At 43.3% G+C, this 17,405-nt stretch overlaps 1 protein-coding gene across 1 annotated transcript; it reads left to right on the top strand.

Annotated features, from left to right (window-relative positions):
• The first annotated feature begins 878 nt into the window (after positions 1-878).
• On the top strand, positions 879-15,480 carry LOC104025750 (3 beta-hydroxysteroid dehydrogenase type 7). Its single transcript, XM_075720323.1, has 6 exons — positions 879-1,026; positions 5,460-5,615; positions 8,542-8,650; positions 12,875-12,974; positions 13,859-14,021; positions 15,041-15,480. Exons 1-6 carry the CDS (start codon positions 879-881, stop codon positions 15,478-15,480), a joined length of 1,116 nt encoding a protein of 371 aa, XP_075576438.1.
• Positions 15,481-17,405: the final 1,925 nt, after the last annotated feature.

Raw genomic sequence — 17,405 nt, 5'->3', positions numbered from 1 at the left:
CAAACTGGATAGCACATGTCCTTTACAGCCTAGCAAGGACATAGTACATTAGCCACTGTCTGGCAGATAAAAAAACAACAGCGCACTCTTTTAATGGTGATGATAATTAACCATTGTAACAATTTGCCAAAGGATGTGGTAGAGCTTTTACTACTAGACATTTTTCAAATTAAGAAAGGACTTTCTCCTACTAATAAGTTTGTGTGTGTATGCGCACATGTGTGTATGCATATATTCCCATTCAGGAGAGCCATACTAGATAATCAAACTGGTAGAGTTGGTGATCGTATGATGACCATTCCTGAACCTGCCTGTTTTGTGCACAATACAGCTCAGCACTGGATAGATCTGCTGCCATACAGCATTTATACAAATCCACTAGTGCATGGGAGCAAGATCAATATTTGGGTTTTTTTTGTAGCTTCACACTAAAAGATGGCTGCCCTAAGCATATGTCTGGGACACACCCAGAGAGGTCTAGGCTACAACGACTGACAACCCAGCCCACAGGAAAGGGCTGTCCAGAATGGAAAACATCTGACATCAAAATTTTGGACCGAGACTGGTCACATACCAAGGCAAGCTGGAGGTACCCCACTGATCATACGCTACCATAGTGGAAAGGAAAGGCTGAGTCAGAGAGACCAGAATCAGCCTGTACGTAGCATTGGTACGTCTGTGGCAGCACTTGTGTTACTGCCAATGAAAATCTGATTTATACATAACTGGATGGAGTTAATGTTCAGCCAGTAACAGTGTATGACAGTTAAACTTTAGACTTAGTTCAGAAAACACATTGGCTGAGAGATTAACAGTGCACGATAGGATCTTGGCAGCAACCTTCTCCCTACTCCTCAATCACAAAAACATCTTCTGAAATGGATAAAGCATGGGTCTACCTGGTGACAGGAGGATGTGGTTTTATTGGGGAGAAGATTGTAGAGCTCCTGTCTCAACAAGACTACATCAAAGAAGTCAGAGTTTTTGATTCAGTAGCAAGAGAAGAAGTAGAAAAATTCACCACAGGTAAGAAAAGGGCATCATCTTATATATAGCGGCCATAACCATCCTGTCGTGGTTTAGCCCCAGCCAGCAACTAAGCACCACGCAGCCGCTCGCTCACTCCCCCTACCCCGATGGGATGGGGGAGAGAATCGGAGGAGTAAGAGTGAGAAACACTCCCGGGTTGAGATAAGAACAGTTTAATAATTGAAATAAAGTAAAATAGTAATGATAATAGTAACAGTATAATAATGATAATAATAATAATGATACATGAAGCAAGTGATGCACAATGCAATTGCTCACCACCCGCCGACCGATAGCCAGACAGTTCCCGAGCAGCGATCGCTGCTCCCTGGCCACCCCCCCCCCCCAGTTTATATACTGAGCATGACGTCATATGGTATGGAATAGCCCTTTGGGCAGTTTGGATCAACTATTCTGGCTGTGCCCCCTCCCAGTTTCTTGTGCGCCTGGCAGAGCATGGGAAGCTGAAAAAGTCCTTGACTAGCATAAGCAGTACTCAGCAACAACTAAAAACATCAGTGTGTTATCAACATTCTTCTCCTACTAAATCCAAAACACAGCACTATGCCTGCTGCTAGGAAGAAAATTAACTCTATCCCAGCCGAAACCAGGACACATCCCTTTCAAGACAGCTGGTATTATGTTGGAGATGCCACAGTTACAGGCATGGGGTGGGAACCTGGATTAAACAGACTACATGAAGAATAACTTCCAGTTCAGAGAGGTTTTTCAGCCTAGGACTAAATCAAAGCATGGAGTGTAACCCCAGGAGATACATCACAGGAAGGATCTAAGTCTCAACTCAGGGATCAGTTGTAAGGAGCAACATGCACACCGAGTATCTGACAGGGGAACTTGGCCGACCCAGTTGCTTCTGCTCAACCAGTCTGACTAACAGCAAAGGGACAAAAAAACATGCTCCTGAACTGCTCAAACCAATTACCAATTCTGAGAAAAATAACCAAAACACCCTGACAATAATAGAATCAAGCTCAGCATCTGCTGCAGATATTATGAAATAAATTACTGAAATAACTGAGAGAAACCTATAGTAGCCTTACTGTGCTGTGCATAAAAAAGGAAGAGGTGAGTCTCAGTAAACATGCTCAAAGATACTAAATTAATCCATTTGATCATATTCTGAGAGCTGCCTTCTGGTGTTTCACCAGGGTTGATTACAGCAAGATATGTTGGAGAAAAGCAACCTGTTTTACTGGATTTGAAAACACCCACCCCAAACAAGCCAGTGCAGCACAGTTAATGGTGGGCTGAGACTCCCTCTCCCCAACTGCCCAAACCTTCAGCCTGCTTCGAATGAGAGAGGAAAAAAATTACTAGGGAGATCCTGCCTGTTAGGAGATATCAATAAAAAGGAGATACACTTAAAGCAAGTTAAAAGACTCCCAGGGAAATATCACCATCAGAAATCCTCCCTCAGCAGATGAACTCACCCGACTGGTTTCCCCAGGCTTCAGGTAGCAAATTGCCTTAAAAGCATCCACAATTGAAGAAAAAAACATTTAAACCTTAAGGAGCCACCATAATCTGTGCTCCAGGAGAAGTCTGTGGCCTAACACCACAGCAAATCATAGAAAAATGAGGCAGAAGCAGCCTTGAGGGGCCATCCCAACCCCCGTCCCTCTGCCCCAAGACACAGTCGGCTCACACAACCTTCCCGACGGATGTTTTTCTATCCTGTCCCCAAGCCACCTCAGGCAGCCAATTCCTGCACCAGGCCATTACTGTTGGTACAGTCTAATCTGCAATTTAAGTCCTTGATTTCTCATCTAACCTTACAAGTGGTAAGAGGTTAATACTGTCATTTTTTACAACAATCTTCATAATTTGAAAACCACCTCCTTCTGCTCCATGCTCTTTTCTCCTTTAAGCTAAAATGGCTCTCATGCACTCCTTCCTTCTCTGCAGCTCACGCTTTCTGTGTCTCCGGGCACGGGCGTTGCTCTCCGCTGGAAGAGGGGTGCTGAGGGCAGGACAGAGAGGCCAGCTTTGGCCTTCCCAGTGCTGGGTAAAGGTGATGGATTTATCTCTTCTGTCCTGCAAACTATTCTCCTATTTGTACCTGTCAGTACAATTATGCCTTTTTCACAGTTGCAAGACCCTGCTGACAGGCGATAGCTCCTGAGCCCAAATGAATTCTTTCATGAAGACCTGCTGCCTCTTCCCTACTAAGCCCAATATCTTCTCTTTGTCCCTACCAAATTCCACATCTTATTTTTTTCAGACTCTTAGTAGTTACGTTCTGCTTGTACTCTAATCCTCCAGCGTACTTCAAGTCCCTCCCAGTCTGATGTTATCTGAGGATTTAATGAACAAATCTGCCAGATTCTTGATGAAAACAATAAAAAAGACTCAAATACAGCAATAAGCCCTGGAAAGCCCCAGGGCAGCCACCTACCACAGCTGGCAATTCCCTGGGAACTGTAATTCAGCCAGCTTTGTGCTCACCCTAGTGTGGCTTACTTAGACCATGTTTTACTGACTCGCTTATGAGAATGACACAAAACCCTTCTGAAATCAAGATAGATGACACTGACCTGTTCCACAATGTCTGTGCAGCCTGCTAACTTGTCATAAGAACAAAGGAGATTTATCTGACTTGATTTGTTCTTGACAAATCCATGTCACCTGTTTCTATTCTCCTTATTATCACACAGGTGCTCACACACATGTTGTTTAAGTGTGAGTTCCTGAATTTCCTGGGGTTGAAATCAAGCTGTTCTGTAATTTCCTGGCTCTTCTTTGCCTCCTTTCTAAGCACAAGTGTTTCATTTGCTCTACTGCAGCCTTCCAGTGCCTCCTCCAAAAGTTCTCCAAAGTGGCTGATAAAGCTGCAGTGACATCCATCACCTCCTTAGTAGCCCTGCCTCATCAGCCCTTATCAATCTGAAAATATCTCCTGGTTGCCTTGTATCCTCCCTGGTTTTGGCTGAGCTGTCATCATTCTCTTGCTGGTCTTAATTATACCAGCTGTCTTAAGACAGGTGATGCAAAAGAGGCTATTTAACATTTCAACCTGAGTGGTTATGGGCTTTCCCTCACCACTAAGTAACAGCAAAATCCCCCCAACATGGGGTTGCTACTGCCATGCTCCACCTTTCAGCACTAGCAAAGACTTCCAGCAGGAGCATCCTCCTCTGGTCCTCCAGGCAAGTATATTACCTCTGCTATGTGGGCAATGCCTTCCTTCTTTTTCCACTCTATTCTTGCTGAATCAACTCTGCTTTAATATTAAATTAATATTAAAACTCCTATGAGCTAGTCCACCAAATCTTGGTTATGCTAGTTAAGAAATCAGCTTGACCACTTTGTAAAACTTCTGCCTCTTCCTACATGCCGTACTTCTTAGCAAATGCTCAGCCAGCTGACCCACTATCTTCAATTTTGCCTCTCCTTTGAGTTCATGAGGAATAACCCTGTTCTTTTATCCCCTTTTCCTGGTAGTTGTTCACTGAGGGTTTCTATATCATAATGCTTCCATAGCTGGAGTCACAGACTCTTCCCTGATCTGCTCATGTGCATGATCTTTCAGAAATTGCAACCCTGATCCCTGGCTGCATGGGCCTCTCCAGGAAGTCACCAGCGCAGGGCAGAGGAGACATCCCCTTCCCAAAGCAGTCCTGCCACTGTTGTCTGGCTTATTACAAAAGCCCCAGGGAATACAGCTTCCTAAACCCAGCTTCTTGCTGGCCTATTCCCAACTACAGAAGAGGAAAAAGGGAAAAAATCCCACTTAAATGTTACAACACTGTCTCAAAGCAAGAAAATTAGTAGTAGATGCCAACAGTAGCCATGTACAGAACAGCTATTTTGAGGAAGGAGAGGGGGGGAAAAAGGAGATGGGGGGGAAACCCTTCTGAATGGGAGGAATTTCCTATGAAACTTTTTAACCTGATACATTATTTTCCCTCCCCAACTATGGCATTTGCAATTTCAATAAAGCTCTGTGCAATGTCCCTTGAACTTGTCTGGTGTTATTCCAAGGAAGCTGTAAAAATCTTCTGTCTTAAGGAAATTGTCCAGCACAGCTTCACTCGTTCACATGTACTAGAGCAAGTCCTGTAACCAGCTGCAACTCTGGGCCAACAGTCTCCCATTCTTGCTCAGCGCTATCCTTGGATGCATGCAATGACAGACACAGTTATTCTGACCCACAATTGGTGCAAACTGGCAAAGTGCTGTGCTGAATTAAACCAGATGCATATCTGGCTTCTGGGGGTTCAAAAATAGAGATGTATTTTCTCCTGGTGTGATGTATTCAAATGGCATAGTCATTAGTTAGAGTGTGCTTCAGCTTTCCCTGCAGAGAAGAAAGCTTTCCAAGCAGGACCCTCATTCTGCAAGAAGGTGGGGATGCTGATTTGTATTCCCCACCACCCCCCCCCATCTATGGTTATATTACTTTTCTCCAGCTACCACTCATGTGACAGTGATGAAAGGAGACATTCAAGACTACAATCTGCTCCTTGCTGCCATGCGGGGAGTTCACGTGGTTATTCACACAGCTGCTATTGTGGACTACAGAAACACTGTGCCCTTTTGGGAAATGAAATCTGTCAACGTTGGGGGTAAGCTCTTTAAAACAAACAATTAAATTCAGCCTTAAATTCACACACCTCTGTGTAGTCATGAGATGCTACAACAAACATATCCTCTCTGATTTAGTGCTCCCTTGTCCCCCGAATTTCACATGCACCACTCTGCTACGAGATGAGAAAGGTGCCCAGGACCTTTCCTTTCCAGTGGGGAAGTTTCTGCCTTTGCCCCTCTGCCCTCGCTCAGGGCAGGCCATGCTGCTCCTCTCCACTGCTAAAGCTTCATCTTAGAAAGTCAAATCTGAGCCTAGTTATTACATGGTTATTCTGGTCAAGGGTATAACTTTCACTAACAGTACTGAGGTGATTCAGAACATGCCCAGAGTGGTAAGAAACTGTTTAGTATGTGACAAGGACAGCAATTAAAAGTTAACTCCTGTTCTAGATAGCTTGTATCTTTCCCAGGGATTTCCAGGGAGAAAAATCTACACTATATACCAGTGCAAGACTATACCAGTTGAACTGCATCCACTCTATTAAGAGAGTGATGTTATTTTATTTATAGTTGGATTTCACAACTGTTACATGTCTACAAGCCATGCATAACTGAGACCTCCACAACATTTTCTTCCTATCACCAAGAGCCAATTTCTTGTTAGGTGCAAGATCTGCTTAAAGAAAATTTGTTCATAAATCTAGGAAATAAGCACAGGCTATAAAAATAATGAAATCCCTATTACAGCAGCAATTCCAATGGCACCTCAGGCTGTTAGCTACTAAAATAATTGTTAACCACAAGGAAAGAATTTTATATATTTTTTTTATATCTCCCTCTCTCAAACTCGATTACTGCTTAGGGCTCCTACTATTTGCTGATACATTCAGGGGCAACATTTAAATTCCATCCTCCTTTTCATTGCTGTAGTTGTTTTCAAAACCAGATGCTTTTAAGAGCCTGTATTGTGCATGTGTACTGAGAATATTCAGAGCCTGAGGGTTCCTGCTGCCTTTTAATGGCTTTGTGAGATCTTCCTCTTCATTGTCTGCTTGCTATGAGCAAGGTACTTTAGCCTAGCAAGGTTTTTACAGATAGCAGCGAACACTGGGCAACTCCCCTATTTAGCAAACCAAACCTTTTGCAGATGTTTGTGACATTCCCAGAAAACCACACATGCAAAGTTTTTTCCAACGTGACTGGTGATTGAGTGCCTCTTTGAGGAGCACAGTTTGAGATGTCTTAACAGAAGCCTTATTTTCAGAGACAAACTATTCTGCTTTTCTGCCTCCCCTTGGATGGCTTCATGTAGACCTCCCCCAAATGAGGCTGCTGCCTTCACTAGAACTTCTCAAAATCTTCAATTGAGAGATTAGTCTAAAGTTTTCTATTAAAATCATAGCAGGTAAAAGCATAAAAATGAACTGTATTTGATACCTACTGTAGACTTAATGGAAAAAAAATAGGGTCAGGACAGGTCAACTGTATAATCCTCTAGCTGGCTCCTCTGTATAAGTCAGGCCACAGAAATTCATCCAATTACTTCCTTAAGCCCAACAATTTGTGGCTAAATTGGACTATGCCTTTTCAAAAGACTTTTTGCCTAGAATTAAGGACTGCAAGTTAATGGGCTATCTATCATGCCTTTCGGCAAGCCATTAACAATGCTGAAGAGTATTAGTGTGGCTATGGTTAATTACTATTTCTGGCAAAAATTTACATCTATCTTCTGCTTTGATTCTCTCCTGTGTTTCAACCACTGGCTGCCAAATCCTGTTACATTCTTGTTGACTATATTGAAGAGCCCTCTTCTACAAGAATTATTTTTTCCATCTTGTCACTTAAAGACTTTTTAATCTGCTTTTTGTTAAGCTGAATGGATTTTAACTCAGCTGTTTCCAGTGATGTTTCTCAACAAGGGTTCTCAGATTAACTTTACATATTGTGATAGGCTCATGGAGGAGTAAATTGATTCTTTTCCACCAGGTCTTCATATTGATTCATGCCCTCTGAAATTACCCTAAGCTCAGGATTTCCTTGATAATTTCAGATTATGCCCTTAACAACAAAGAGAACAGAGAAATCACAAGCCCTCTCACACAAGAGCTGCAGCATAGCTCAAGGGCAGAGCCTGATTACCCAGGTATAAATAGTATGGTGATTTCTGGAAACCAACCCTATGAGCGGCTTCCTTTAAGATCCGCCTTATCAGATTTGAAGGCCCTCAGTACACAACCATGGTTATGCTGTTGTCATTGAGGTTCTCATAGAATCAACTTGAATCAAAATCATGATGAATGCAAAAACCATCCCTGGAAGAGTCATAAATCATTTAAACCCAGCCCTTCTCCCAAAAACCCAGCCAAACAAAACCCACACATGCTGGACCACAAGTTCCAGCCAGAACAACCTTTCTTAAACTAAACCAGGCTTCAGATTCATCTGGATTTCGCGTGGACTTGTAAGCTGCCCCTATTATTTTATTTAAAATTCTACAGCTACCAAGAGTCTGTTGGAGTGATTTTCACCCTATAGTCATCCTGCAAAACTTTTATAGAGCAGTATGTGCAACTAAAACACCAATCCTTTTGTCAGAAGGCTGCAATTCACCATTTGACAGTCTGCCCATGAATCAAAAAAGATGGAGTTTTGCTCTGCCGAGCTGTCAGCTTCCTTGTTGTTAGCAACTATTAAGTCCAAGTTAAGTCAGTTGTCAATAGCCATAGATGTTAAGCCACATTATAGCTATAGCTGTAACTGCTACTCTCATGTTATAAACCATCCATGCCTGTGCACACATATCTAAGGAACTGCAGCCTTGACCTGTGGCTTTACATCTTTTCAGCCATAAAAAAGATGGATCTGTTCCAAGTCAGAATCCTAAGACTGGAAATCTCTTTTGATTTGCACAGAAGGAATCAAGGCAAGGTGGTTAATGTTTGTCCTTCCCAACCTGCCCCACAGGTACTGAAAATGTGTTAAGGGCCTGCTGTGTCCTGAATGTCCCATATGTTGTCTACACAAGCTCCATTGCTGCGGTGGGGCCCAATACGTTGCATGAGCCCATGTTCAGGTAAGGCTAAGCGAATCTCCATTGCTCTGGCTTTCCAGGTAAACAGCAATGAAACGGCAACCAGATGGAGATTTTTCTGTAGCTACAAAGGAGAAGATGTGTTCCCCTTCCTGTCAATTCCTCTCCTCTCTCTTGAAAATCCTTCTTTGCTGCTTTTCACTTTCAGGATCCACACCTGTTTCCAACCTAAACTTGACTAGTAGTGGATACCACTGATGGAAAGAGTTGGTAGGGAGATGTATGGCCCAACTGCACCTCCAGCCTGTCCTGCATATGTACAGCCCTGCCCCTCTAAGCCTCAAAATCAGTTTCAGATAAGGTCTCAGATGTTTAAGGTCTGTGATATGGTCAAGTTGAATCCTGCTGTTGGGTCAGAATTTTTGCTGTCCCTTCACACTGAGTCAATCCAAAGGGTAGGTGATGCTCTACTGTTACCAACCCACTTTCCCGCCTCTTTTCAGCTCCATAGAGAATTGCTAGCAAGCCTGTACGCAGCTCCTATTATCAAATGTGGTCAAATGTATACAGACTATTTTATCACTCTCTCAGAAGAAAGTTTGTTGGCCACATAGGGGACAGACGCATTTGGTGCGAAGTTGCCCTGAAGTAGTTACATGTGTAATTACACTCTTCTCTGACCTGGATTTGACCTGTAAATTGCACCCTTCTATCCCTCAAAATCCTTTTTCCTGGCAATATTCTTACCAGGGATAACTCCTGGACTTTACACTTTTGGGCATTATGCTCAACCCATCTCTTCTGTATGCGGCTCCTATGAGAGTGACCCACAGACCCAGAAGAAGCAGAGCTTCAGAAAACCTGCAGCAAAGGTGGGATTTGGAGCAATACAAAGACAGTGGTCCAAATTTTATAATATGGAGGGGTTTTTTGCTTATAGATCTTTGATATCCAGAACTGACTTTCACAATCAGCTGACACTCCTGCTCAGGACTCAGCAACTGGATACCTTCTGTATTCATAAGGCAACAGTACTTGCACCTTGAGAACTGGGCTGATATTTCTGAAGACCAAGAGCTGAAGTTTTAGATTAAATTTGAAGTCAAGTAAAGATAGCTGCAGTCTGATATGTACCGTTGTAATGTTCCTTCCTGATTTCAAGCGTGGTTGTAGCCATATAGACTGCTCAAACCATGGCAACTTGTGTGCAAGGAGAACTGGCTTTAAGTCAAGTTTTGTCTCTACAGGCAGCCAGTCTAGACACAGCTGGCTTCAGCCATTTGGTTCTAGAAATTTAAGCCCAGGTAGAAAAGGCTGCTTAAGACATAACTTAAAATGACCTACAAGCCTAAATTTCATACTTGCAAGTAAACTAAGGCATAACCCAGTTTTGAAAGTGTTTAAGCACCCAAATCTGTAGAATAAATATCTGGCTTATGAAAAAAAAAATCCATGAGAGCAACAAACATCAATCCACTTGGGACCATGAGCACTAGAGGCTCTGTGTCACTGAAAAGCTATGGAATTTGGTCATTAGCATATCTAAATCATTTCTAAAAATGAATGTAGATACACGCGCATCCTTGTTAGTATTTTAGTCCTGCAGCTTAAGAGGTAGATGTGAATAGATGTCTTGAAAAATCTACCCCAAATCTTGCCTGAGAGGACAGTCCTTTGGCTTGTAATGATGGAACCAACAGATGCAAGCAAAAACCCATCCAGGCTGATGCTCATAGAGCCACATGTGAACATCCTCTGCCCACCAACTCCCAATCCTTCCCCACCACAAATGCAAATAAAAGCACCACCTAGAGCCTTTAACTCATTTTGCAGAACACACTCAGGTTCTCCCATGATGCTGGGAGAAAGCTGGAGTGGTCCTCGTTCTCCAATGACTTTGATTTTAAACTAAATTACGGAATGCAAAAATGAGAGAAGGGTCAGATCTCCAGTACAAAATTACACCACTTGTCTCAATGGGGAGCCTAGTGAAAACTGGAAGGCAACATAATACAGCTCCATTTTCCAGACAAAGCACAGGTGATGCAGCTTTCCCCTTCTTCCTCTTCTCATCTCCCCTGTCCCCACCCAATCTGTTCTGCTTTTCTCCCTCACTGTCCATGATCCTGCCTGCCTGCCTTCCTTTTTCTTTTTCTGTGTCCCCTTTCTCCATCATTCCTTGTAGAATTTTATTTAACTCACTTTTACGTGCTTGGGAATTGACACAGACAAAGCATGATTAGTCTCTGGACAGGGTGATGGGTGCAGGGATAATGCTCACACCTCAGCATCCGACAATAATAGAAAATGCCTCTGTCAGTCTCAACCCCTCTGAGACAGCCACCGCTGAGATACCTTCTGACAATGCTGCTCCAGTCTTATTAGCGTTCAGTTATCTGTGATCGTTTTGAAAAGCAAGAGCATTATGCTGAGCTCTTTGTTACTACCAAGCTTCAAAAGGGGTGGGGGAAGGCAAACACGAGCAGAGCTCTGCAGCCCAGGAACGGCAGGCAGGTTTGCCCCTTTGTGAAACTGCTGCTTTTTAAAAGCATTGTAAGGCAAAAAGTAAATTTGGATTAAAAAAAGAAAGCAATTAAAACTAGAACTTCTAGATAACCCCCCTAATTGTCTTGGGCCTCTCCTGGGCTTGCAACAAACCATGCACAATCAATCTTTTGTCTTGCTTGTTTTCTGGTTTGTCTCTTGCTCATCACCCGTAAACGCAGGGAAGGGGAGGAGGGTTTTGTGATAAAAGCCCAGGGTACACGGGGAGGCTGTATTTCTGATGCTCCTAATTTATTTCTGTTGCTGTAGCACAAAAAGGCCCTGATCTCAGCTGGGATATCTGACACACAAGATACTAGACTGCCAAACAGGCAAGAGAAAGGCAACAGCATTATCCACGTTTTACACATGGAGATGTGAGCATAGAAAAGAGCAAGCAAGTTGCCCAAGTTCAAACAGGGACCCTGAGTCAGAGCTTGCTCTCCTGAGGCCCAGTGTTTGACAAAAAGACCTCTGCTGCAGATTTGCTGCATGAACTCATCACAGGCCACTTAACCCTTCCAAGAAATTAATCTAAGCCCCATCTGCAAAAGGAGCATGATAATTCTTCATTGCCCTGTGTGTGGGAACCCCATGCCTGGCAGAGTTTGGTGTTTGCCTAGGGTGAATTTCTCTAGGAGAATAAAATATAGAGTAAATTAATTTAAAAATGTAAAGAAAGTCTCCTGCAGCACACAGAGGGAGAGAGAGCCTATCCTTGCTAGTCATGGAAACAGGGGAGCAAGCAGATACATGGTCTTCATGGATGGTCCTTCCCAGCACTTCAGACAAGGTTTCTTCACTCCTCAGCTCCTCCAGAACCCACTGAATCTGCTTAACCAAATCCTGCAAAAGACTAGTGTTGATCTAGAACCACTGGGACAAAATGCCAGTGGCTGGGTGGGCAATAGAGCTGCCTTCTTGGTTCTCCTTGGAATTATTTCAGGGCCTGCGAGGCCAGTTATGTGTTAGATCCCACAGGCTTTCCTCCTTGCAGCTGTAAGCTAGGAGGCTGAAGAGCAGGTTGCCTTCCATAGTGGCAACCAAATGTCCCCAGTATGGCTGCGAGCCTTGCTTGCCCTTAATCATGGGTCCACTTCTTTGCTCTTGCCCCCAAGCATAATTTGCTAGGGAAGTTGAAGGAATAATCCCAGCACAAACCTGCTGATTGCATGTCTTCCAGGAGATCGCTAGCAGCTCTATTGCATCACCAGCAAATGTCTCCCAACTCAAATCAACTCTGTGACAAAAGTACATAGCAGCTTCTCCTTTTAGTTAATGGCTCATGAGAGGCTTCTTTCTACCTCTAATGAAAAAATGAAGTAGGATTGCTTTCATTTTCCTGTCCTTCATCATCTTGTGTTCTTTCCACCTGTGAGTTCAGCCACTTGTGAGTTGCTTAAAAAGGTAACTCCACTGCCTTCTAATTTGCCTGCCAGGATATTGCTTGCTTCAATCGCATTACTAGGCAAAACCAAATCCACTCTCAGAAATCAAACCACTGTCCTCATGCAAACCTGCCTCTGAACACCCAGGACTGCCTGGTATTTCTTGAGGACTTATTTCTCCCAAACTGCAGCAAGGTCTCAGATTCATATAATTCACAGCCAGTGGTAAGTCCCTGGAGAGCAGGGATTGCAGAGTAAATCACACTGGGACAAATGTCTCCAAGCCCTGTGCTCTACTCCATGGTCACTAACTGTCTCCCACAATCTATTTCAGAGGAAATGAGGACACCGAATACAGTGGGGAAGTGGAGCTGCCTTATGGGAAGACAAAGGCCATGGCAGAAAAACTTGTATTTGAAGCCAATGGAAAAAAGGTACAAAAGTCTATGGTAGCATCCCTGGTATTACTGCACAGGATGGGTGGAAGGACAGAGCTCATTAGAAAGACCCCTCAACTCGTCTTAGCGTGTATCCAGCTGCTGCCTTGACTTGATGCATAAACACATTGCCCTAAGCTTACCAAAGCCTGGTCTTCCCACATCATTGGGAAGCTGCCAAACTCTCGAAAGATCAAAGCATGCTGCCCTTTGAGCCTGTGCTTTAACTCCACCAGGAGGAGTGTGACTTTGGAAGGAGCTGTGTTAAATTAGGGCATAAGAAACCAGGTTCACCTGGTTCATACTGTATAAATGTGTAATTTTCTGATGTGCCTGAGTGATTTAAGAATAAAAAATATTAGTGTACCCAGAGTCAGTCACTGACCTAAGTTAGCTGGCTAGTCTTTTTAGACTCCCAGTACAGTCAGCAGAAAGATGAGTTCTTTTAGAGGATGAAGCAGAATGTAAAAATAAGACTTCTGTCCTAAATCACTGCCTGGAGCATCTCTCTCTCCCAGTTACAGTTTGAGACCAGCCAGCTTAGCTGGCTTCCTCTGGTACCTGATTTTGGTTGTTGGAAACACTCATTTATACATCACAGCTGCAGAAGGGGTTAATGCCACTAGCACCCTCCATCCAACATCTCTCAGTGAGCATCACATGGGTGCAAGGTGTGCTGGGGGGGGAGAGATCAAACTGGGCACCTCCTTGCATTTTTAGGGACCCAAACCAGGCCCTAGCTGCCCAGATCACCTCTGCAAAGGTTGACTCCTCTAGCCCAATATTCCCAGGTTTTGGTTTTATCTGGCAAACCCAGTGTCACTGCAGAAGATTTCATCTCTGAATCCATCACTCACTAACATCCCTCCCTGATTTTACAGCTGAGCAACGGTGATAAACTCACAACCTGCATCATCCGTGCAAACGCAGTGTATGGGGAGAGGGCAACATTTCTTCAGGAGTTGTATTTGTTTGCCAAAGCCAGGAACGGTGTGTTGAACTACTTAGAGCCTGAAAACACAGAGCGTAATTACACATACGTGGGTGAGTGAATGATTGATCTCTTTGCATGTGGTGCTACCAGGCTGTTTTAGTCACAGGGGATTTTACACGTCAGCTTAACCATAACCTTCCAAGACAGAAAGATGAGTATGGTGAATGAGCACAAATGTTTTTATAAACACAAAACTTAGACTGGCTAAAAGAATGTTTAAAACAGTTGTTTACATTCTACTGGTTTTCCTGGGAAGGGTTTTCTTTTTTTCTTCCTCCCCTCAACATAGGGAAAATGTTGTTTAGAAAACTGGGGGGGGGGAAGTAAGTGGAAAAAAGGATAGAGTTCTAATCTTTCTTTTTCTAGGTAAATGTTTGAAGGGATGGGGGCGGGGGGAGATTCGGGCAATATTTTTAAAATGCTTTTGGTTTGAAAAGACATTTTCTTCGTTATAATAAATTAAACTAACACTACTTGTAAAATTCCTTGCAAAAAAGGTTGTACTACATAACTGATTTTAGCCAGCCCAAGAAACTACTCACAAAACCTATAGAAAGAGTTTGTTGCGGTGTTGAATGCATTTCAGGGGAGTAGAACTCACCATTAAATCATGCAGGGTTTTAGTTATTTCTGTGCAGCACACTTATATGTCTTTTTCCAAAAGTGCAGATAACAGTAGTTTGAAAATGCTGTTAGAGAAGAATCAGGCCTAGATAAATCAAGTGACTTCTTCAAAGGCTCACAGCAGAGCCAGGAATAAAACCCTCGTGCACTGCCTCCCATTCATCCTGCTCTCACTACAAAACACTGCCCTTTACTTCACATGAACCAGTATCACAAGGCACATTAATTGTCCGGCTCAAAGGGGAGACCAAAGGTTTAAAGGATCTTGGAGGTCCGGATTAACTACTCGGTCTCTCTACAGTACAGCTGAGTAACACGATGAGCGCTTTGCCTACTTCACAGCACTGAAGCCAGCAGATCCAATGTACTCCTTTCACTCCTACAGTAAACAGGAAAATGTAGCTCCTCCTGAATACCTGTTTCTCTCCCCCTCTTATTTCTCCAGGGAATGTTGCATGGATGCATGTTCTTGCAGCAAGGAACTTGCAGCTGAAACCAGACTTACTCGCTGGACAAGTGTATTATTCCTATGATGACACTCCAACAAGAAAAGGTTTTCTGATCAGGCATCAGCTGTTGTCCTCTATGGACCCCTCAGTAAGACTAGGCTCACACATCCCTTACTGGAAGATGTGGTTAATGATACAATTGCACAGGATAATCAAGGTCATCTTGTACCCTTTCTGGAAGCCACAGCCTTTTCTAAACTTGCCTTTAATCAACACGATAGTCACCACCTTCTCCTATGAGACAGACAAAGCCTTCAGGCATTTTGGGTACAAACCCCTCTTCACCTGGAAAGAGAGCAAGCACAGAACTGCACAGTGGTTGAAAGCAGCTGCAGGGCACCTGGAAACCCCCCAACTTCATGAAAAGAAGAACTAAGCAGCATGTTTGGGGTAAGGAGAGAGCTTATCACACCAGAAAGTTTCATCTGAACTTCACAACATACACAGATCTTTGGCAGAAATTTTGAAAACACAGAAATCCTGGTACAGACAGAGAAAGAGCAAAACTCTCAGGCTGCAAGTACATACCCTTGCCATGCTGGCGTGGTTTAACCCCAGCCAGTAACTCAGCACCATGCAGCCGCTCGCTCACTCCCTCTGTCCCAGAGGGATGGGGGAGAGAATTGGAAGAGTAAGAGTGAGAAAATCCTGGGTTGAGACAAGAACAATTTAATAATTGAAATAAAGTAAAATAGTAATGATAATAATAATATAATAATAATAGTAATAATAATATACAAAGCAAGTGATGCACAATGCAATTGCTCAACACCCGCTGATGGATACCCAGCCAGTTCCCGAGCAGCGATCGCTGCCCCCCGGCCAACTCCCCGCAGCTTCTATACTGAGCATGACATCGTATGGTATGGAGTAGCCCTTTGAGCAGTTTGGGTCAGCTGTCCTGGCTGTGCCCCTTCCCAGTTTCTTGTGCACCTGGCAGAGCATGGGAAGCTGAGAAGTCCTTGACTAGCATAAGCAGTACTTACTTAGCATCAACTAAAACATCAGTGTGTTATCAACACTATTCTCATACTAAATCCAAAACACAGCACTATGCCTGCTACTAGGAAGAAAATTAACTCTATCCCAGCCGAAACCAGGACACATGCCAACAACTCAGCTATTTTAAGTATCATATGAAGCACCAGGTTGCATTTAAAAGCATCCTCTTGCAGGTCTATGCACACAGATGCAGGGCTTGCTGGCCTCGCTCATTCCCACAGTGTCACCACTGCACGGGGATCACTCATGGGAACGTGAGAGACAGGTTCAGATGAAAGACCTTTTTGATAAAGTTAGTTAACCATCTTTGTTCCACAGCCTGATGAGCCTCCATCTCTTTCCATACTCAGCAAATGGACCTCTCCCTTGCCATGGTCTTTGGGCAGCTGGTGGGATGGCTGTACCTGGCTCATACACTCAAGGGGTCTTCAGTGACAATTTTGGCAAAGACAAGGAAAGCCCAGCAAGTTCTTGCTCTGTTTTTTGGTTTAATAAATAGAATTCCCTTTTCCAGAGCTACTTTTTTCAAGATGCTTCCTGTTATTCTTAACGTGGAATATTATATGTGTTTTGAAATATTATCTCTGTGAAAAGAAACTTCCAATCTCTTGTGCTAACGATGTATAGGCTGACTTACTTCCTAATCGTATGGATGGATAACTCCATACGGTTAGGAGTATGGAGGTGGGATTCATATAGTTTGTAACTCAAACTCTCTTACCTCACAGCACTCTAGCAGCAAAACAAAACAAATCAGAGCCCATGTTCAGCTGCCACACTGGCAGATAGCAACTTCAGTGAAGGTCTTAAGGGCTGTGTTTATGCTACATAATGTCTGAACTTCAGGACATCATTTCAATTCATTCCATGGCACTGGAGATACACAGTCCACCCAGGAGCAGTATTTCACAGATTATATTTTCCTAACACAGATGGGACATGCAATTCCAGAAGATTCACAACAAAAACTGTGGTTTGTATCAGTTTATCAGCTCCTTTATTTTTAAGACATACAGAGAGACCTACACTCAGCACAATAGAGCTTTCAGTTGTCACTTGAGCTTGGAGGAATGGGATATTGTTACAATACTGGTTCAAATCGAAAATTAATTCTGTTGATATCACACTTCTGTGTTCTGTGACTATGTACCCATCTCTTGAGTTTTCCTACAGTAAAAGTGTACACATGCACAAATAAAAGCTTATTTTAATTACAAGTGCTCTAATCCTCCTGGAAAAAGCAAGTTTCAGCATGGCATCCTTGATAGAAATTATCAAAATCCACTTCTTGTTAGTCAC

Source organism: Pelecanus crispus, chromosome 12 (assembly GCF_030463565.1).
Source record: "Pelecanus crispus isolate bPelCri1 chromosome 12, bPelCri1.pri, whole genome shotgun sequence".
In the NCBI taxonomy this organism is placed as follows: domain Eukaryota; kingdom Metazoa; phylum Chordata; class Aves; order Pelecaniformes; family Pelecanidae; genus Pelecanus; species Pelecanus crispus.
Note: the sequence above shows the minus strand (reverse complement) of the source record. Positions and strands in the feature narration are given on the sequence as shown.